This window comes from Equus asinus, chromosome 1 (assembly GCF_041296235.1).
Source record: "Equus asinus isolate D_3611 breed Donkey chromosome 1, EquAss-T2T_v2, whole genome shotgun sequence".
Taxonomy (NCBI): Eukaryota; Metazoa; Chordata; class Mammalia; order Perissodactyla; family Equidae; genus Equus; species Equus asinus.
Window position 1 is genome coordinate 192400368 of NC_091790.1, and position 23121 is coordinate 192423488.

General features: G+C 37.0%; 1 protein-coding gene across 1 annotated transcript in view; it reads left to right on the forward strand.

Moving 5' to 3' along the window:
• IFT56 (intraflagellar transport 56) overlaps window positions 1-23121 on the forward strand; it is a 48003-nt gene that overhangs the window by 13129 nt on the left and 11753 nt on the right. The window contains exons 8-15 of the mRNA XM_014859267.3: window positions 10704-10778; window positions 14079-14181; window positions 15701-15756; window positions 16832-16885; window positions 20005-20068; window positions 21702-21790; window positions 22001-22084; window positions 23031-23100. Coding sequence (XP_014714753.1) covers window positions 10704-10778; window positions 14079-14181; window positions 15701-15756; window positions 16832-16885; window positions 20005-20068; window positions 21702-21790; window positions 22001-22084; window positions 23031-23100 — 595 coding nt within the window. The remainder of the gene's footprint in view (window positions 1-10703; window positions 10779-14078; window positions 14182-15700; window positions 15757-16831; window positions 16886-20004; window positions 20069-21701; window positions 21791-22000; window positions 22085-23030; window positions 23101-23121) is intronic.

A 23121-nucleotide genomic window follows, 5' to 3' on the forward strand; every position in this document is an offset into this window, starting at 1 on the left:
AAAGCAGCATAGCTAGGTGAATTAACCACAGACTGTAGAAGATGCCAATAGCTCTCCTGCGACCCATAGAGGACAAGTGAGATTTTGTGGGTGCCGACAGCAACGGAGCAACAAATATAAGTGATCCCACCCCTGGCTGCTGGAAAAGCCCATAACACCGTTGCAGACCCCAAGGAGGGAGCACATCTAGGTGGGCTGCAACAGTAGGCACCAGCAGCCTGAAGCCCCCCTGTGACGGCCCCCACGGCAGAGGAGGGAATCCAAAGGACCACTGTGGCTATGAGGAGGGGCCCAGGCCCAGTTAGCAACTGCGGACAGGGTTCCTGGTTGGTGCAGTATAAACAGCTGCTCCCCCACCGCAGCAGCTGAAACAAGTGAAAGGAGCAACTAAACTCTATCTCCATGCGGAGGCACAAATCAACAACATCAAGCAATATGAAAAAATACATTAAATCTCCAGAACAGAAAGAAAGTAACAAATACACAGAAAACAATCCCAAAGAAAATGAGATATATAACCTAAATGATGATGACTTCAAAACAGCCATCATTAAAATACTCAATGAGTTAAGAGAAAATTCTGACTGACAACTCAACGACTTCAGGAGCTATGTCACAAAAGAGTTTGATACGATAAAGAAGAACCAAACAGAAATATTGGAAATGAAGAACACAATAGAGGAGATTAAGAAAAATCTAGATGCTCTGAACAGTAGGGCTGATAATATGGAGGAAAGAATTAGCAATTTGGAAGATGGCAATATAGAATTGCTGCAGGCAGAGGAGGAGAGAGAAGCAAGACTAAAAAGAAATGAAGAAACTCTCCGAGAATTATCAGACACAATTAGGAGATGCAACGTAAGGATTATAGGTATACCAGAGGGAGAAGAGAAGGAGAAAGGGGCAGAAAGCCTATTCAAAGAAATAATGGCTGAGAACTTCCCAAATCTGGTGAGAGAGATGGACCTTCAGGTGACAGAAGCCAATAGATCTCCAAACTTTATCAATGCAAGAAGACCAACTCCACGGCATATAGTAGTGAAGCTAGCAAAAGTCAACGACAAGGAGAAAATACTAAGGACAGCCAGGCAAAAGAAACTAACCTACAAAGGAACCCCCATCAGGCTATCAGCAGATTTCCCAGCAGAAACTTTACAGGCTAGAAGAGAGTGCAATGATATATTCAAAAATCTGAAGGACAAAAATCTACAGCCGAGAATTCTCTACCCAGCGAAAATATCCTTCAAATACGATGGAGAAATAAAAACTTTCCAAGATAAACAAAAATTAAGGGAGTTCATTGCCACAAAACCTCCTCTACAGGAAATCCTCAGAAAAACCCTCATTCCTGAAAAATCCAAAAAAGGAAAGGGGCTACAAAACCAAGAGCAGAGGAGATAAGTAGAAGGACAACAACAGAGAGTAGCAGCTCTACATCAGAACAGATTAAACCATGGGTCGAGAAACAAAGGAAATTGAAGAAAACCGGAAAACAAGACACAAAATGGTAGTGGTAGGCCCCCACATCTCAATAATCACTCTAAATGTAAATGGATTGAACTCCCCAATCAAAAGACACAGAGTGGCAGGATGGATCAAAGAACAAGATCCAACAATATGCTGCCTCCAGGAAACACACCTCAGCCCCAAAGACAAACACAGACTCAGAGTGAAGGGATGGAGAACAATACTCCAAGCTAATAATGAACAAAAGAAAGCAGGTGTCGCTATACTAATATCAGACAAGGTAGATTTCAAAGCAAAACAGATAAAGAAAGATAAAGAGGGACAGTATGTAATGATAAAAGGGACTCTCCACCAAGAAGACATAACACTTATAAATATATACGCACCCAACACAGGAGCACCAAAATTTGTAAAGCAACTCTTAATAGAACTAAAAGAAGACATCAACAACAATACAATAATAGTAGGGGACCTCAACACACCATTAACACCAATGGACAGAACATCCAGACAGAAAATCAACAAGGAAATAATAGAATTAAATGAAAAATTAGACCAGATGGACTTAATAGATATATATAGAACACTTCATCCAAAAACAGCAGGTTACACATTCTTCTCAAGTGCACATGGAACATTCTCAAGGATTGACCATATTTTGGGAACCAAAGCAAACATCAATAAATACAAGAGAGTTGAAATAATATCAAGCATCTTTTCTGATCATAATGCTATTAAACTGAAATCAACTACAAGAAAAAAGCAGAGAAAGGTGCAAAAATGTGGAGACTAAACAACACGCTTCTCAACAAACAATGGATCATTGAAGAAATTAAAGAAGAAATCAAATTTTATCTGGAGACTAATGAAAATGAGAACATGACATACCAAATCATTTGGGATGCAGCAAAAGCAGTCCTAAGAGGGAAATTCATCGCAATACAGGCTCACCTCACTAAACAAGAAAAAGCTCACATAAGCAACTTCAAACGACACCTATCAGAACTAGAAAAAGAAGAACAAACAAAGCCCAGAGTCAGTAGAAGGAGGGAAATAATAAAAATAAGAGCAGAAATAAACAATATTGAAACAAAAAAGACAATAGAAAGGATCAATGAAACAAAGAGTTGGTTCTTCGAAAAAATTAACAAAATTGACAAACCCCTAGCCAGACTCACCAAGAAAAGAAGAGAGAAATCGCAAATTAATAAAATTAGGAATGACAGAGGAGAAATCACAACAGATACCAATGAAATACAAGAGATCATAAGAGAATACTATGAAAAACTATATGCCAACAAATTGAACAACCTAGAAGAAATGGACAAATTCCTAGACTCCTACAATTTCCCCAAACTGAATCAGGAAGAAATGGAGAATCTGAATAGGCCAATCACAAGTAAGGAAATAGAAACAGTAATCAAAAACCTCCCCAAAAATAAGAGTCCAGGACCAGACGGCTTCTCTGGAGAATTCTACCAAACATTCAAAGAAGACTTAATACCTATTCTCCTCAAACTATTCCAGAAAATTGAGAAAGATGGAGAACTCCCTAACACATTCTATGAAGCCAACATCACTCTGATCCCCAAACCTGACAAGGACAACACAAAGAAGGAGAACTACAGGCTGATATCACTGATGAACATAGATGCAAAAATCCTCAACAAAATTTTGGCAAACCGAATGCAGCAATACATCAAAAAGATTATACACCATGATCAAGTGGGATTTATACCAGGGACACAGGGATGGTTCAACATCCGCAAGTCAATCAACGTGATACACTACATCAACAAAATGAAAAACAAAAACCACATGATCATCTCAATAGATGCAGAGAAAGCATTCAACAAGATCCAACACCCATTTATGATAAAAACCCTCAGTAAAATGGGTATAGAAGGAAAGTACCTCAACATAATAAAGGCCATATATGATAGACCCACAGCCAACATCATACTCAATGGACAAAAACTGAAAGCCATCCCTCTGAGGACAGGAACAAGACAAGGGTGCCCACTTTCACCACTCCTATTCAACATAGTACTGGAGGTGCTGGCCAGAGCAATTCGGCAGGAAAAAGAAATAAAAGGAATCCAAATAGGTAATGAAGAAGTAAAACTCTCGCTGTTTGCAGACGACATGATCTTATATATAGAAAACCCCAAAGAATCCATAGAAAAACTATTAGAAATAATCAACAACTACAGCAAAGTAGCAGGGTATAAAATTAACGTGCATAAATCAGTAGCATTTCTATACACTAACAATGAACTAACAGAAAAAGAACTCAAGAACTCAATCCCATTCACAATCGCAACGAAAAGAATAAAATACCTTGGGATAAACTTAACCAAGGAAGTGAAGGATCTATACAATGAAAACTACAAGACTTTCTTGAAAGAAATTGACGATGACATAAAGAGATGGAAAGACATTCCTTGCACATGGATTGGAAGAATAAACATAGTTAAAATGTCCATACTACCTAAAGCAATCTACAGATTCAATGCTATCCCAATCAGAATCCCAAGAACATTCTTCACAGAAATTGAACTAACAATCCTAAAATTCATATGGGGCAACAAAAGACCACGAATTGCTAAAGCAATCCTGAGCAAAAACAAAGCCGGTGGAATCACAATCCCCGATTTCAAAACATACTACAAAGCTACAGTGATCAAAACAGCATGGTACTGGTACAAAAACAGGTCCACAGATCAATGGAACAGAATTGAAAGCCCAGAGATAAAACCACACATCTATGGACAGCTAATCTTCGACAAAGGAGCAGAGGGCCTACAATGGAGAAAAGAAAGTCTCTTCAACAAATGGTGCTGGGAAAACTGGACAGCCACATGCAAAAGATTGAAAATTGACCATTCTTTTTCACCACACACCAAAATAAACTCAAAATGGATCAAAGACCTAAAGATTAGGCCTGAAACAATAAGTCTTCTGGAAGAGAATATAGGCAGTACACTCTTTGACATCAGTTTCAAAAGAATCTTTTCGGACACTATAACTCCTCAGTTGAGGGAAACAATAGGAAGAATAAACAAATGGGACTTCATCAGACTAAAGAGCTTCTTTAAGGCAAGGGAAAACAGGATTGAAACATAAAAACAGCTCACTAATTGGGAAAAAATATTTACAAGCCACTTATCCAACAAAGGGTTAATCTCCATAATATACAAAGAACTCACATGGCTTAACAACAAAAAAACAAACAACCCGATCAAAAAATGGGCAGAGGACATGAACAGACATTTCTCAAAAGAAGATATGAATATGGCCAATAGACACATGAAAAGATGTTCATCATCGCTAATCATCAGGGAAATGCAAATCAAAACTACACTAAGATATCACCTTACACCCGTTAGATTGGCAAAAACATCCAAAACCAAGAGTGACAAATGTTGGAGAGGATGTGGAGAAAAAGGAACCCTCATACACTGTTGGTGGGAATGCAAACTGGTACAGCCACTATGGAAAACAGTATGGAGATTTCTCAAAAAGTTAAAAATTGAAATACCCTATGACCCAGCCATCCCATTACTGGGTATCTATCCTAAGAACCTGATATCAGAAATCTCAAGAGTCCGTTGCACCCCTATGTTCATCGCAGCATTATTTACAATAGCCAAGACGTGGAACCAGCCTACATGCCCAGAAACTGATGATTGGATAAAGAAGATGTGGTATATATACACAATGGAATACTACTCAGCCATAAAAAAAGGCAAAATTGGCCCAATCACAACAACGTGGATGGACCTCGAGGGTATTATGTTAAGCGAAATAAGCCTGTCAGAGAAAGACGAACTCTATATGACTCCACTCATAGGTGGAAGTTAGTATATTGATAAGGAGATCTGATCGGTGGTTACCAGGGAAAAGGGGGGGTGGGGGGAGGGCACAGAGGGGGAAGTGGTATACCCACAACATGACTAACAAAAATGTACAACTGAAATCTCACAAGGTTGTAATCTATCATAACATTAATTAAAATATATATATATATTTATATATACACACGTATACAGGCATATACATACATGTAGACAGAGATATTAGTAGATATATAAATAGAGAGCATGTTCTGTACTAAATCTGTATACTGATTTAGATATATATATCTGTATATATTTTATATACAGATATTTTTAGGTTAACCCTATGAGGGAGCCATACTTGCAAATTACTTCCTTGGCCATTACTTCAGTTGATGTCAGAAGCCACCATAATTAAAATGTAAAATTTCTGCATGTGTCAGAATTTTTAAATCCTACTCTTGCCCAAAAAACAGTTCCAACTGGCGTCATGCCACCGGAGTAGGGGGAGGAAAGAAACTGAAACCAACAAATTAACTACATAAAGGCAAAATTTATTGTGAAGATGTCATAGCAAGGAACGCTATTAACGTGCTTCGTGCTGGCAGGAGATTGGACTCCTGAGTGAAACAGTGTTTCATAGTTGGTGGTGAGGGGGCAGAGTGGCACATGTCCTTGGCATATACCTGGATTCACCTTTCATGGCTTATGTCAATAAAGGTGGTCACTTGTGGCAGAAGGAATGTCTCTCAGTTGAATTGCTTAGTATGCAATCGATCAGTCCATTTATGTATTAGATAAAATACATTCTTGGGTATGCTCATTTCAACTAAAGAGTCCCTTGAGTCTGCCTAATTGGCTAGTTTCCAGCATCAGCAGTTCCAGAGCAAACTGGATTTGCTTTAGATTTTTCACCTTTTGGTAAAAACAAATAAAAGAAATATATTCTTGCCTTTCTACTTTGAGTCAGTCTTGGGGACTCCGCCAATTTTGGGGTAAGGTCCAGCCTATTAAATGCTAACACTTTGTCTGCACGTGTTTTTTCACAGAATGGTGTGGGTGGCCTGGTTAACCAGTGTTCTGTAGGTCTGGTGCTAAGTCAGGACAGCAAACCAACTTTCCATCTCCAAAAGGCATGCTTTTTCATTTGAAATTGTGTCCATGCAGTTTACATATTGATTTTATAAGGTACTCCAGCAGTAAATGACTATGTCAGATACTAAAAAATGCTAAGAAGTGGGATAACAGTAGTATAGTTTGTGTTTACTTATGATAATTTTATTAAACCATTTAAAATCAAGCATTCCTCTAGTAATTTGTGTAATGGACTCTATATTATATGATTCATTCTCACTCACGAACACCAATAGCGTTCTCCTCTTCTATAGTGAGCATGAGGAGCCGGCCCCATGGCCGAGTGGTTAAGTTTGTGCACTCTGCTCAGTGGCCCAGGGTTTCGCTGCTTTAGATCCTGGGCACAGACCCAGAACCACTCATCAGGCCATGCTGAGGCGGCGTCCCACATAGCACAACTGGAAGGATCTACAGCTAGATTGTGTAGCTATGTACTGGGAGGCTTTGGAGAAAAGAAGAAGGAAAAAAAATATATAGTGAGCATGAAATAATCTGTAATGATTCACTTAATTCTTAAAGTACTTTGAATAACTTACACAAGGTTATACAACTAACAAGTGACAAATTCAGGTCTCAAACTCTTGTCTATCTGACTCTAAAGCTTATAAACTTAACCACTAAAAATTACTGTAAATTTGGGTATACTTTCCTCTTTGCTCTTTTTATATATATGTAATACAACTTCCAAATAATAAGCATGATTTCATGTATGTATAACCAAATAAGCATGATATATATATAATACTTATATATCAAATATATATCATGCTTCTTATATGTAATTTATATATTATATATATAGTCATGCTTACTATTTGGTAGTTGCCTAACTATCTTTAATCTAGACAAGCTTATTGAGGGTTAAGTCTGTGTCTTTTGACATTTGTATTCCAGCACCTGACAGAATGCACACACAAAGTTGATGACAACTAAGTATTGGCTGAATGAGAATTTTGAAATGTGACTAACAAATTAAGGGAGAATCACATTTAAAGAAGAAGAGGTTCAAAAGAGGTCAATAAAGACGAAGACTGAGAAAAAGCCATTGGGTTTCATAACTAGGATTTCCTACTCTGATTAGGATATCATTATTGGGGATTGAAGCTAGATGGCAAGGAGATAAGGAATGAGTGAGTAATCACTTGGACTGGGAATTTTCAAAAAAGATATGGCAGAGGGATGGGATGTAGATAATGAAGAAATAGAAGCAGTGAATATAAGATTCTGGTGCAAAGGAGAACGCTGGTTTCAGAGAATAAAGTATTAAAAGAACTTTTTTCCCCAAACTGGGAAGGCCTATAGTGATTAAGAACAGGTTTTTTGAAATCGGATAGACCCAAATTCCAATCCTAGCTTACTAGCTGTGTGGCTTTCAGTGGACTACTTAACCTCCTTAAACATCATCTGCAAAATAGGGAAAGTGATAGTACGGGCTTATTGTAGGTTGCTGTGCAGATTAAGTGATGTGCTGTAATGTAAAGTCCTAAGCTGGTGCACATAGTAAACTCTCCGTAAACATTAGCAGTTATCAAAAGTTTTATAGGCGGAAACAGTCAGATTAATTTTTTTCTTTGTTTTAGTGCTTTCTGTATCTTTTTTAAGACCATTGTTTAAGAAATGACTTCCTAGCCTAAGATCAGATTCTCTGATATTAACTTCTAAAAGCCTTATTGTTTTGCCTTTTTCAAATGCAAATTATCTGTAATTATGTTATTTTTGAAAGATCTAACTTCTCAATTAAAAGACAAAAATTGGTAAATTAGATTGAAAAGACAAAACTCTAATACGTTTTAAATATAAGGACACAGAAAATTTGAATGTAAGAGGATACATTTCATGCAGAATATTTCTTACATGGTTTCTATCATTGGTGTCATGCTTTTAGGAAGGTCATTTTCACTCTAACATAGATAAGATGACTTTCATCTTCTGTTTATAGATTTTTGGTGGGTTTTTTTGAGGAAGATTAGCCCTGAGCTAACATATGCTGCCAATCCTGCTCTTTTTGCTGAGGAAGACTGGCCCTGATCTGACATCTATGCCCATCTTCCTGTACTTAATAGGTGGGACGCCTACCACAGCATGGCTTGCCAAGAGGTGCCATGTCTGTACCCGGGATCTGAACCGGTGAAACCCAGGCCACTGAAGCGGAATGTGCGCACTTAACTGCTGCCCCACCAGGCCGGCCCCTATGGTTTTATTTTTTAACAGGTTTATTGAGCTATAACTAGCATACCACACAATGCACCCTTTTAAAATATGCAATTTAATCGTTTTTAGTATATTCACAGGTATATGCAATCATCACCACAGTCAATTTTAGAACATTTCCATTACCTCAAAAAGAAACCCCATACTCCTTAGCTATTAACCGTTATTCCCCCAGCCCCAAGCAACTACTAATCTACTTTCTCTCTAGATTTTCCTATTCTGGATATTTCATCTAAAAGGACTCATGTAATATGTGATCATTTATGACTGACTTCTTTTTCTTAGCATAATGTTTATAATGTTTATATGTTGTAGCAAGTATTAGTACTTCATTCATTTTCACGACCAAATAATATTCTATTTTATCTATATATACCACATTTTATTTTTCATTCATCACCTTATGGACATTGGTTGTTTTTACCTTCTGCCTATTACGAATAATGCTGCTATAAACATTTGTGTACATGATTTGCACATGTTTTGGACATGTTTTCATTTCTCTTGGGTATAAAACTAGGAGTAGAATTGCTGAGTCATGTGGTAGCTTTATGTTTAATTGAGAACTGCCAAACCATTTTCCAAAGTAGCTGCACCAGTTTACATTACCACCAGCAGTGTATAGGAGTTTTAGCTTCTCTGCGTCCTTGCCAACTGTTGTTATTATCCGACATTTTTATTCTAGCCATCTCAGTGGACATGAAGTGGAATCTCATTGTGGTTTTGAGTTGCGTTTCCCTGGTGGCTAATGATGTTGAAGAGGTTTTTCATGTGCGGCGAGTGCTGCTTTAAATTCTGTCCCTAGGCATCTCACTTGCGTCACTCTTAGTCCCAGCTAGCCCTGCCTGAGACTGAAACGATCCTCATAATACTGAAAGATTTTGTGTTTTCACTGTCATTTGCTCAAGTGTGTAGTGAAGTTTTCCAGAGACAAAATTGTTTCAAAATAGGTCAAATGCAGTTACAGGTATGCTAATCTAGCTGTCCTCTTTTAAGCCAGATATTAAGGAGATTTGCAAAAATGTAAAACTCTTCTCACTAAATTTTTGTTTTGGTAAATACAGTTTTTTAAAATGAAAAATATTTGTGTTAATGTGTAGTGGGTTTATTTTTGATTAATTGAATACTTAAAAATTTCTGTTTTAATTTTTAATAAATATTGATGGCTATCACCTACATAAACAAAAGCTCTTTGGGATCCTTAATTATTTTTAAGCTTATAAAAGTGATCTTGAGATCAAAAAGCTTGAAAACTGCTGTTCTAACCTGATATTACCCAGCACTTTGGAACTGCTGCTGTGGACAAGAGCAGAGATTAATGAAAGGATTGCTGAGCAGACGTGCGTTTATGAGATCAGGTAGAACAAGTTTGTAGTAGTTAGTGAGAACAGTCAAGAATTTAATTATGTATCCAGAAAAGCTTAGCTAACCACTGATAGAAGTAGAAAAAGGAGGAGAGGAGGATTACTCAAAATTATAGATGGGCAAGGTAGGAATAGCAGAAAGAGGAAGTAGGTGAGTCTAGGGTATTAGTGAAGACACTGGAAATGGGTAACCATTTGTTCTAAATGAATTAAGGGGGCAGGAGAATACAGAAGAGATCTGGTAGGTCTAATAAATAATAAAACAGAAGGGAGAAGGTGTTTTAATTGAGTTATGTAAATAAAGTCCAATTCGGCAGGAAGGAAGTACTATGAGAATTCAGGATATAGATGGAATGGTCAGACTGAAGAATCAACCTCAGTTGTTAAAAGTTTAGCTCCCTTATCACTTTTATTCCTGAAAGAAAAGACTAACTCTAGTAGTCTTCAGACTTGGGTTCACCAGTTTCAAACTTGCTTAGTGTAAGGTTCAAGTCACTTAATGTTTATAAGCCTCAATGTTCTCATCTGTAAAATGAGGATAATAATAATTATATTGACTATTTCTTAGTCCTGAAGAACAGATGAAATTGTATGATAAATTCTTTGTAAACTATAAAACACTGTGCAAATATGTGGTGTAAGAACTTTCACTTGTTATCTTCATAAGCCTTTCCTTTTTCAATTTCAGGCAGAACTCAAAAGCTTGATGGACAACGCTTCTTCTTCCTTTGAATTTGCTAAAGAACTCATCAAGCACAATCTGGTGAATAATAACATTCCATCTTGACTAACTTGAGTCCTACCCTCCTTTGGTACATCACAGCAGTTAGAAAGATGAATGGAGATATCTCTACTCAAGTGAACTCCTCCTTGTTGTGGAGGAGAGAAAAGGAGTTTACCATATCAGATCCTTTCCTCAAGGAAATCCTTATTGGGAGGGTATTTAGAAAGAGGTACAAGGTAGTGTAGATCCAAGCATTCATTTTGTTGGCAAAGCCAAAGGAACATATCCTTGTGGGTTAGAACAAATGGGAAGGATTTTCTGGTGAAAGTAAAACTGGAGCTTGTCTTTGGATTAGGGCTGAGATTTAGAGGGTTCATTCAAGGCAAGGGCATGGAGTTAGAATGAGGGTGACATATGTGACAGGTTGTGAGCAGCCTGAGCTTACTAGGACAGAAAGTTTACACTGGGGCATAGTGAAAAGTAAAGTTTTACTTAGTGAAAAAGTAAGGGGGTGGTTAGGTTTAGGGCTGGATTATCATGGCCATTGCTAAAAAATATCCAGATTCAGATTGCTTGATTCTGTTGATCAAGCAATATAGTGGATGCAGAGTAGCTGTTTTCAACTCAGACACTTGGGGACTTTGGGCAAATTATTCAATATTTCTGAGTTTCAGATTCCTCATCTAAAAATGGCAATATTAACTACACCTTTTCCTTCTGATTTCTCTATTTCTTTCTTTACCACCAATTCTCCTAGTACACATGCTAAAAACCATAGCTGTCTTAGACTCTCTCCTCTCCTTTATCTCTGATCTCTATTTGGTCACTTTAATCCTATTAATTCTTTCTTGGCAATGTCTTATATTTATTCCATTCCTTCTCTAATTCAGGTTTCCAGCACAGGTATAGTTTTCTTTGGATAGTTTCTATCATGAGCTTCTGCCTCTTTTCACTTCTAATCCAGTTTATGAATTAAAGCCAGGTTAATTTTTGTGGGGAATGGTGTGTTAGTCTGGAAATTAAACTTGGAGAGAGATCAAGACTGGAGAATAGGCTTAGGAGTATTCATAAGAGAAGTGATTGCTGAAGTCCTGACAACTAAATGTGGAAGAACAAGTAAAAACAGAAAAATATGGTTCCAAGAGAGCATCTGTATTTAAGGGGCTGGAAGAAGGAGAATAAGCAAATAAGACAAGAAAGAGCGGGCAAGAAAGAGCACCTAGATAGTGGAATGTCATTTACAACTGCACATTTTAATCACCTGCGAGGTTTTTTACAGTAATGATATATGGACTCCACCCCCCCAGAGATTCTTATTTAATGGTTGGGCGAGGGCTCGGCTATCAGTATTTTTCTTAAAAGCTTCCCACGTAGATATAATATACAGCCAGAGTAAAGAAACACTGTATGTATATATGACTGGAAGGAGTATATCAGCTAGTAAATAGCAGTATTTGGACAGTGGGATTAAAGAAAGAAGTGAGAATATGGAAATTTTCCTTTTCCCTTTTGTGACACTATAAGTTTTTTTTCCAGTGAACACATATTATTTATGTAGTTTAAAACAAAACTTGAAAAATATTGAGCAATGTAAAGGGTTATGAGCATTGACTTTTGCAGTCAGACTTGAGGTCAAAGTGAAGCTACACTGTGTACTAGCTTTGTGACTTTGGATAAGTCACTTAACATTGCTGAGTCTCAGTGTTCTCATCTGTAGAACAGGAGAAATTATAGTACCTGCCTTATTTTCTCGTGAGGATTAGATGAGGTAATGTGTATAATGTACATTGCACAGTATATAGCATGTAGTAAGCATTTCGTAAACAGGGCTGTTGTTGTCATGCTATGGCCATCAGTGTCAAAACTACAGACACATCATGGAGCAAGAGGACAGAAAAGTACATTAAATTTTGTTAAAGGGGTTAATTTGTGACTTGTGAGAGTAAGTTTACCAGTGTGGTGAGAGCAGAAGTCAGTTTTCTGGGAGGTTAAGGAGCGAGAGGATGAGAAGAAAGCTGAAGCAGTAAGCCATGTACTTTTCAAGTGCGGCAATGAAAGAAAGAAGAAAAAAGGGCCTGTCCAGAGGGAACAGTGGCACCAAGTGGAAGATTCTCAAGAGAGCAAAAACCCTTGTGTATGTTTAAAATTGAGAAGTAGGACCAGGTCTAATGAAGATAGAATGATTAATTAATGGAGAAACAAGATCCAGATGGAGTTAGAAGTCATGAGATTAAGAAGACAGGTGAAGGATTTAATCTTGGTAAAAGAAGGGAACATCTCAGACAAGGAGAAACCAAACAAGATGACCAAATGGCTATTTTGAGGTAGAAAGAAGAGATTAGGTAGTGTATGCCTGGTAGCCTTGATTTCTGTATATTTCTTCATGAAACAACTTGTATGCCAGACACTGTGCTAGGCTCTGGGTACTCAGCAGTGTGCAAAACTGTCCTTTCCTGGTTGGTGTTTTTGTTTTAGCTGTGCTGTATGGCATTTATCATCATATGACAACATACTTATATGTTCGCCCATTGAATGTCTCCCCCCACTTGAATGTAGCCTCTATAGTGACAGGGGAGTAACTTGGTCTTGCTTCAACCCCAGTGCTTATTACGGTACCAGGCATATGGTAGGTGCTAGTGAATATTGCTGAATTAGTTAATACTACCTACCACATGCCACACATTTAGCCCACTTTAACTCATTTAATCTTCATAATAATCCTGAAAGGTAGATGTTACTGATACCATTTAGAGATGAGGAAACAGGCTTAGATAGGTTATATAAATTCCTTCATGGAGCTTTGATGTAGAATATGTCTAGAAAAAGTTTCATTAATTACTGAGTACTTTAAGAGTTTTCTGCAGTTCTTATGAAGAGAAAGGGAAATGTATGCAATAGGGCTATGCCTTTATTCTGTTTCTTATACTTCTTATAGCTTAGATAATGGCTTTCTTTCTGTGAGGTTAAGGTCCTGTATATAGAGAGAGCTTCAAAAATATCCATCCTTTTAAAGATTTTATTTTTCCTTTTTTTCCCCAAAGCCCCCCAGTACATAGTTGTATATTTTAGTTGTAGGTCCTTCTTGTTGTGGCATGTGGGACGCCGCCTCAGCATGGCCTGATGAGCAGTGCCATGTCCGCACCCAGGATCCGAACTGGCAAAACCCTGGGCCGCCAAAGCGGAGCACACGAACTTAACCACTTGGCCATGGGGCCGGCCCCTATCCATCCTTTTAAAGAGTAACTGAGTGCCCAGTTGTAAGTGGCAGCTCCTTAAACATTTCCAGCAGTAAATATATTCATACTTGTTGCCATGATGACAGGGTTTCTCCATCTCTAGGTTGTTTTCCGAGGAGGTGAAGGGGCTTTGCAGGTTTTGCCCCCACTGGTTGATGTCATTCCTGAAGCTAGGCTGAACTTGGTGATTTACTACCTTCGTCAAGGTAAGAAAAACTGTCTTGGTCTTGCTTGTAACGAGAAATTTTTAGAACAATTATTCTCTAATTGAACTATTTTATTAACTTTTAAAATCCATAGTACTTCCAAAAATATATTTGCAACAGCTTCATAGGATGGAACAAATTTATTGGTGCTTATTTCTTTTGCCTTTTCTCTTTATCCTCTCTTTCCTCTTCTGTTGCTTCCAACCTTCTCCCTCATTCTGTTTTTCTTTTTTCCTCCTGTTTTTCTTTCTTGTTCTCTACCCATTCTTATTTCAGTTGTTCCATTGTTTTTCCTTCCCCTCCCTTGCAGGTCTTTCTTTTTCTAGCGTCCCCCTGTGTATAATGTACATCCACATTTTCTTGTCTTTTTTCTGTATCATTAACTGTATTTTATTTGCTCTAATTGTCTGCTTTTCTGTTTCTTTGTACCTTTGGCTTCTTATGAGAAATATTATGATTCAAAGAGAATGTGATATTTGTTGCCGCTAAGTAAGGTTAAAATCGTTAGACACATGCCTGAAGCAGTCTTTTATCTAAGAGTTATGAGTACAGTACAGTAGCTACCACACATTGGTGGTGGTACTCTGTCGCGGACCTCAGACTAACAGTGTGGGCCTTTAAACTAACCAGACAACATATTCCTCATCGAGGAAAATGTGTTTATTAAAATAAGAACATGAACTTACAAACAGTTCCCTCTATTTGATATATAAGCACAAAGAAATATGCTTTTGGACAAGAATTAAAGAAACATATTTTATAAATTAATTTTTATTATACAAATTTTCAAACATAAACAGAAGTAAATAGTATGAACACCCAAAAATTCATCCCAGATTCAGCAGTCTTCAGGATATTGCCAGTCTTTTTTCATCTATCCTCCCTCTCCCTTTTTGTTGCTGAAATTTTTTTTTTGAGGAAGATCAGCCCTGAGCTAACATCTGCTGACAATTCTCCTCTTTTTGCTGAGGAAGACTGGCCCTGAGCTAACATCTGTGCCCATCTTCCTCCACTTTACATGTGGGATGCCTGCCACACCATGGCTTGCCAAGTGGTGCCGTGTCCACACCTGGGATCTGAGCTGGTTAACTCCGGGCTGCTGAAGCGGAACATGCAAACTTAACTGCTGTGCTACCGGGCCAGCCCCATGTTGCTGAGATGTTTTAAAGCAAATTCCAGACTTTGTCATTTCACTCCTACATAATTAATATATATCCCTTTAAAAAAATTTTTTTTCTTATATAATTATAATGTCATTAGTATATAATACTTAGTCCATAGTCTTAGCTTGAACATTTTTTTAGGTGCTTCATGGCTTCATATGGGCTTCTTACAGATATTTGTTTATCTTTAGGATAACTACTCGGCATTGAACTTGATGGAGAGTTAGAGGACAGATAAAAGAAATTATAGTTCCCATGAATGTTTGAGTACTGAAGGATCTTATCTTTTGGGGGACTGTTTTAGAAGAGTTTACTGGAATACAGACTAGTATAGTTACTTATTTCTTATATTTCAGATGATGTACAAGAAGCTTATAACTTAATTAAAGATCTGGAACCTACTACTCCTCAGGTAATTGAGAATGTGTCACATTTTTACTAACCAAGTTCTGTTGAAAGCACAATTTCAGAAAGGTGGCTGGAAGGCACGTTAGATAAGATTCCTGCTTGTAGAATCTCACGAAAGACCATACGTATTGATCTAGGAATATTATGTGAGACTTTGGATATGAGAATGAATATTCTAGACTTTTTCCTGTTTTTAAACTCCCTTATGTGTGATCATTTCCTCAAAAGGGTTGAGGTTTGAAAATACTGTAATCTAGAATTCTGTTGAAACTTATCTCACTGGTGTATTTGTCTGCAACTTGTCTTTCTCCCTGGCTAGATCGTTAGCTCCTTGCAGTCAGGGAACAGTCTATAGTGTATCTCCAACGCTGTGTACAGTAAGCACACAGTAGGCATTCCACTTACTGAATCAAAGACTGGCTGAGAAATGTCTCCAGACCTCATGAAATCTAAACAGGTATATTTCACAAGTGTGTTAAAAGCTTCAGCATCTTTTGTAGTGTTCCTTTTATGAGCCCTCAAATAAAAATAGCACCCACATAAAAACTGATAAAGCTGCTAAGGAGGGTATCTATTAAAGAATAGAACCAAGTCTGAAAGAGATATAGGTGAGGCCCCAGGACTCCAAAAGAGAATACCTTTCAAATGCAAATCAGAGGAGGAAAAGGATCACTAGCAAAGGAAGGTTATTATATCGTTGGAAAGGGAAAATAATATATATGGTGTGGTCACAGAGAATGGCATTGGCTGACAGGTGATAAAAATTATTACAAAAACATTTTATTGTTAAGTTTTTCCATTAAATTAAAATAAAGCTTAACTCCTGGAAGTTTCCACTGAGTTTTTCTGCTTAAGATTGAGAATTTACAAATATGATGAATTCTGTTACTTGGACACTTTCCTGGAAACCAAATGGAAGTCTTCTAATTCTTTCATTCAAGACAGAGGTAGGACAGAGAAAAGCGGCTCTGGGTAGCGTTTGATAATAAACTATTGAGTGGAGGCTAATAATTAATTTGAAAGATTTCTCATAGCTCCATATTCTTTTTAAATTAATTAGTGTTATTCCATGTTTCCAGGAGTATATCCTCAAAGGAGTGGTCAATGCAGCCCTAGGCCAGGAAATGGGTTCGGTGAGTATGAAATTGCTGGTAATCTATAGTTTGCCAAGTTGTAGCGTGCGGAAAAGATCAAAAGAAATGTCAGAGTTCAACCAGAAATAAGCTTACAAATAGGCTCTTCTGCGTTTCCTTTCTCCATGTCACCAATTCGGATTCCACTGTAGAAAGAGTTCTGTATTATTTAAAGACAAAAAAACAGAAAACTTTAGCCCTGAGAATTGCTGCTTTGCTTTAAAAAAGCCCAAATTTTTAAAAATTATTTTATTGAGGTCATAATGGTTTATAACATTGTCTAATTTCAGATGTACATTATTATTTATCTGTTTCTGTATCGACTGCCTCGTACTCACCACCAATAGCCTGATTATCGGTCACCGTATGTATGTGCTCCTTTACGCCTTTTGCCCACCCACAATCCCCTTCCCCTCTGGTAACCACTAATCTGTTCTTTTTATCCATGTGTTTGTTTGTCTTTCACATATGAGTGAAATCATGTTTGTCTTTCTCTATCTGGCTTATTTCACTTAACATCGTACCCTAAGGGTCCATTCCTGTTGTTGCAAATGGGATGATTTTGTCTTTTTTTATGGTGGAGTAGTATTCCATTGTATATATATATTCCACATCTTCTTTATCCATTCATCAGTTGATGGGCACTTGGGTTGCTTCCACATCTTGGCTATTGTGAAGAAGGCTGCAAGGAACATAGGGCTGCATAAATCTCTTTGGATCATTAGTTCAAGTTCTTTGGATAAATACCTGGTAGTGGGATAGCTAGATCGTATAGTTTTTCTATTTTTAACTTTTGGAGAAATCTCCATACTCTTTTCTGTAGTGGCTGCACCAGTTTGCATTCCCACCAGCAATGTTTGAGGGTTCCCTTTTATCCACATCCTCTCCAACATTTGTGGTGTTTTGTCTTAGTAATGATAGCCATTCTGACAGGTATGAGGTGATATCTCGTATTTTTGATTTGTGTTTCCCTAATACTGATGTTGAACATCTTTTCATGTGCCTGTTGGCCATCTATATATCTTCTTTGGAAAAGTGTCTGTTCATATCTTTTGCCCATTTTTTGATCCGGTTGTGTGTTTTTTTGTTGTTGAGTTATATGGGTTCTTTATATATTTTAAAAATTAACCCCTTGTCAGATATATGATTTGCAAATATTTTCTCCCAGTTGGTGAGTTGTCTTTTCGTTTTGTTCATGGTTCCCTTTGCCTCGTAGAAGCTCTTTAGTCTGTTGTAGTCCCATTTGTTAATTTTTCTTTTGTTCCATGTGCTTGAGTAGATATGGTATTCGAAATGAGGCTGCTAAGACCTGTGTCAAAGAGCATACTGCCTATATTTTCTTCTAGCAGTTTTATGGTTTCAGGTCTTACATTCAAGACTTTGATCCATTTTGAGTTAATTTTTGTGTATGGTGTAACATAATGGTCTACTTTCATTCTTTTGCATGTGGCTGTCCAGTTTTCCCAGCACCATTTGTGAAGAGACTTTCCTCTCTCCGTTGTATGTTCTCACCTCCTTTGTCAAAAATTAGCTGTCTGCAGATGTGTGGTTTTATTTCTGGGCTTTCAGTTCTGTTCCATTGATCCATGTGTCTGCTTTTGTACTAGTACCATGCTGTTTTGACTACTATAGCTTTGTAGTATATTTTGAAGTCAGGGATTGTTATGCCTCCAGCTTTGTTCGTTCTTCTCAGGATTGCTTTAGCTATTCCAGGTCTTTTGTTGTTCCATATAAATTTTAGCATTCTTTGTTCTGTTTCCATGAAGGATGTCACTGGGATTCTGATTGGGATTGTACTGAATCTGTAGATTGCTTTAGGTAATGTAGACATTTTAGTTATATTTATTCTTCCAATCCATGACCATGGAATATCTATTTCTTTATGTCATCTTCGATTTCTTTCAATAATGTCTTATAGTTTTTATTGTATAGGTCTTTCACCTCCTTGGTTAAGTTTCTTCCTAGATATTTTATTCTTTTTGTTGCGATTATAAATGGGATTGTATTCTTGAGTTCTCTTTCTGCTAGTTCATTATTAGTGTATAGAAATGCAATTGATTTTTCTAAGTTCATTTTGTACCCTGCAACTTTGCTGTAGTTGTTGATTATTTCTAATAGTTTTCTGGTGGATTATTTAGGGTTAAAAAAGCCCAATTTTTTTTTATTTTTAAAGATTGGCACCTGAGCTGACATCTGTTGCCAATCTTCATTTTTTTCTTTCTTCTTCTTCTTCCCAAAGCCCCCCAGTACGTAGTTGTATATTCTAGTTGTGAGTACCTATGGTTGTGCTATGTGGGACGCCACTTCAGCATGGCTTGATGAGTGGTGCCATGTCTGCGCCCAGGATCCAAACAGGAGAAACCCTGGGCTGCTGAAGCCACGTGTGCGAACCCAACCACTTGGCCACAGGGCTGGCCCCAAAGCCCAATTTTTAAACAGTGTTTATATCTAATAACAACAACAACAAATCATTGCACAGCTTCATTCTTATTTTCAGTGAGTTTTTTTTAACTACCTCCAAGCTATAATTTTGGCATCTGTAAAATGGGGATAATTGTTTCTCTGGGGAAGCTTTTTATAAACACCAAAAGACTATCTAATATTAAGCTCTTATTCATCTTAATATGGCATATTAAGTTCTTTTTGAAACAAAGTGGGATATAAATAAATCTTTTTATGTCTAGCTCACTCCACAGTGCCTCATATAGTAGATAGGCAGTAAATAGTTATTGAATAAATGAATGAGTTTATTTAATAAATACTCTTTGTTATAACCATAGCTCCTACCAGAAGGTCTGATATATGATAGAAGAGCAATAAATATTTGTTATATGAGTGAATGAGTAAATGAATGAGTTCATTTAATGAAGATACTTTTAGGGTAGAATTTGGGGATTGGATTTTTTTTCTTCTTTTCTATCTAACCCTGAATAGGTTTTATCTCATTTTCAAGTTATCATTTTCCAGCTGCTTATGCTAATAAGAACTAATATTGTTTAGGGAAGAATTTAGAACAAGAGTATATGTTAAATCCTGACAAATATGTTAAAACCATAAAGTGTAATACAAGTAAATATTTTCAGCTTATTCTTCCGTATCGACTCTGTTTTGTTTTTCAGAGGGATCATATGAAAATTGCCCAGCAGTTCTTCCAGTTGGTGGGAGGATCAGCTAGTGAATGTGGTATGTCTGCAGTCTGTACTTAGGAGCGCGATTCCTTGTTGGAGTTGGTCGTGTATTGACTGGGGAAGTTTAGGTCTCTCCAGGGATACGTCTGTTAAGCTTCCCGTTATGAAGTAGGAAGTCAGACACAGGAGAGAATCAACGTCTCAGCTAAAGTGGGATGAGAGAGTCTATAAATAGAGGAGAATACGTGTGTTCTTTAGTTCATGAGAGATTTAAAAATTTGATTCTGTTTTTGATTTGAAATCTTAATTTGTATTGATTTTTTAAGAGCTCTTTATGTATTAAACTTTTTTCATGTTGTAGATATTTTTTTCAGTGTGTCATTTGCCTTCAACTTTGCCTACAGTATTTTTTCCATATAAAAATATTTAAATCTTGTTTAATTATGTTTATCTTTTCTATAATGATCTTACATCGGTATCAAGCTTACAAAGTGCTTTCTTACCCCTGTAGTTATGTAATATTCATCTATCCCACCAGTAGTTTTGTGGATTCATTTTTATTATTAAAGTATTGATTTCAGCAGTCAAGATTCAGTGTAAGATTTGAGAAAGGGCTATGAAAAGGGCTGCTGCTTGGCGAGTATGAACCAATATGGCTGTTTCTACCAGTTGTCTGTGGTCAGCAGTCTATTCTGATGAACAGTGTTCATGCTGAACTAGTTGTTAAATATTTTTATCACCCCTGGATATTCATTTTCTTTCAAATGTTTCACCAAAACCATTTCCTGAATAATATTTCCTTTCCCCATTTCATTCATCCATACAACAAATATTTATTGAGGAGTTGGGGATACAGGAGTAAACAAAACAAACCTCCCTCGTGCAGCATAGACTCTAGTAGGACAGACTATAACCATAATTCACAAATAGATTATATAGTATATCTGACTGTGAGAAAAAATTGAACAGGGTGAGGAGGATAGGGAGTGCCAGTGACAAAGGTGAGGAGTTATACTAATCCTCTGCTACCTTAACTAGGAATCTGAGGGGCCAGCCTGGTGGTACAGCAGTTAAGTTCGCAGCTTCTGCTTCAGTGGTCCAGGGGTCACCAGTTCAGATCCCTGGTGCAGACATGGCACCACTTCTCAAGCCATGCTGTGGCAGGCGTCCCACATATAAAGTAGAGGAAGACAGGCACGGATGTTAGCTCAGGGCTAATCTTCCTCAAAAAAAAAGAAAGAATAGTAATCTGATATCAGACAAAAAGTTGGTCAGGATCAGGAACAGATGATTCTATGGCAAATTATTTCTACATTTGAGATTGGAAGTGCTAGGTTGTCTGAGACAAATGATGATGGAAACTAAGCCATGTTTGTTGAGTGTGCAGGTGTTGAAGTTGGTTGAGAGAATCAAAGCCCTGGAAAACGGTCTGGGGAATCTGTAGCCTGTGGGACATGTGTTCATTTTGGACTCTGGGAGTTAACCCCGATATTATTGGTCATTCTCAAGTACTGTGACCTCTGTTATGCTGAGGTTTTGTCCACTGAACAAAATCTATAGTTTTAAGAATCTGGAAAGATGCCTTGGAACACATTCCTAACTCTAAATTATAAAATAACTCAAATTTCAGCTAAAGAGAACTTTTAGTTTCTTGAATACACCTGGTTTCTTTTCCCATTCCATTTCAGATACAATACCAGGGAGGCAGTGCATGGCTTCCTGTTTCTTCCTGCTGAAGCAATTTGATGATGTCTTGATTTACCTCAACTCGTTCAAGGTCAGTAGAGAATTTTGTAGATAACTTTGTATACAAAATACTATAGATAATGTGTCAGAGATAAGATGCTCTTACAGATGGCCCTTTTATTATGGTAGTATTAGTGGCATCAGCTAATTCCTTAAAATTATTTTTGTGTTTGATATAACTGATGTTTTTATATTTTATATGTTAATGCTTAATGAGACTTGTTCTTGGGATGTTTTTCAGAGTTACTTCTATAATGATGACATCTTTAACTTTAATTATGCCCAAGCCAAAGCTGCAACAGGCAATACTAGTGAGGGTGAAGAGGTGGGTACCTGCTTGTGAAGGCATTTGAATGAGTCTATCTAAAAACATTATCTCACTAAAATAAAATGTTCAAGGGTAAAAGATTATTAAAAGTTCCTTTGTTCTTAGGTTACATTAAAAAGTACAATGTGAATAGACATATATATTTGATAACCATATTAATGTTTTCCCTTTTTGGTAAATTTTATAAAAGCATAAAGTACATGGACAAGGTGTACAAATCAAAAAGTACAGCTTGATGAATTTTTTAAGTGAACATACCCAAATAATCAGTACCCAGCTCATGAAACAGAATATTATTAGAACCCTAGAAACGCCCCCATCTCCTTCTTGAGTCAGTCCCTTTCCTCCAAGGCTAACCACTGTCTTGACTTCTAACTCATAGATTGATTTGTCTGAATTATTCAAAATAATTCAATTGAATCATCCAATTCAATTTTGTTATTATTCAACAAATTATTCAAGTTCCAAGTATTTTCTAGTTTCCATTATGATTTATTCTTTGACTGTGAGTTATTTTGAAATGTGTTTCATGATTTTCAAATATGTGTGTTATCCTTTCAATGTTAGTTTATTTTGATTTCTAACTTGATTGTATTGTGGCCATGGAAGGTGGGTGGTGTAACACCAGTCCTTGGGAATTTGAGACTTGCTTTATTGCCTGGTAGCATGGTCATAAGTTCTTGAAGAGAATATATATTGTACAGTTGTTAATTATTCTGTTCAAATCTTCTGTATCCTTACCAACCTTTTGTCAGCTTGTGATATCAATAACTGAGAGAAGTATGTTAAAGTCACAATTTTGTCCTTTACTTTTCTTAGCAGTCTATATAGAATTTGGTCATCTATAAGGCTACGTTAATCGTTAATCTAAGGCAAGCTGATACGGATATTTTTACTGCAAAAGTATCTTCATGTTTGTTCCCTTTCTTTCCTCTTCTTGCAGGTTTTCCTTTTAATCCAAAGTGAGAAGATGAAAAATGACTACATTTACCTCAGTTGGTTAGCTCGGTGCTGTGAGTCTTCTTTTAAATGTT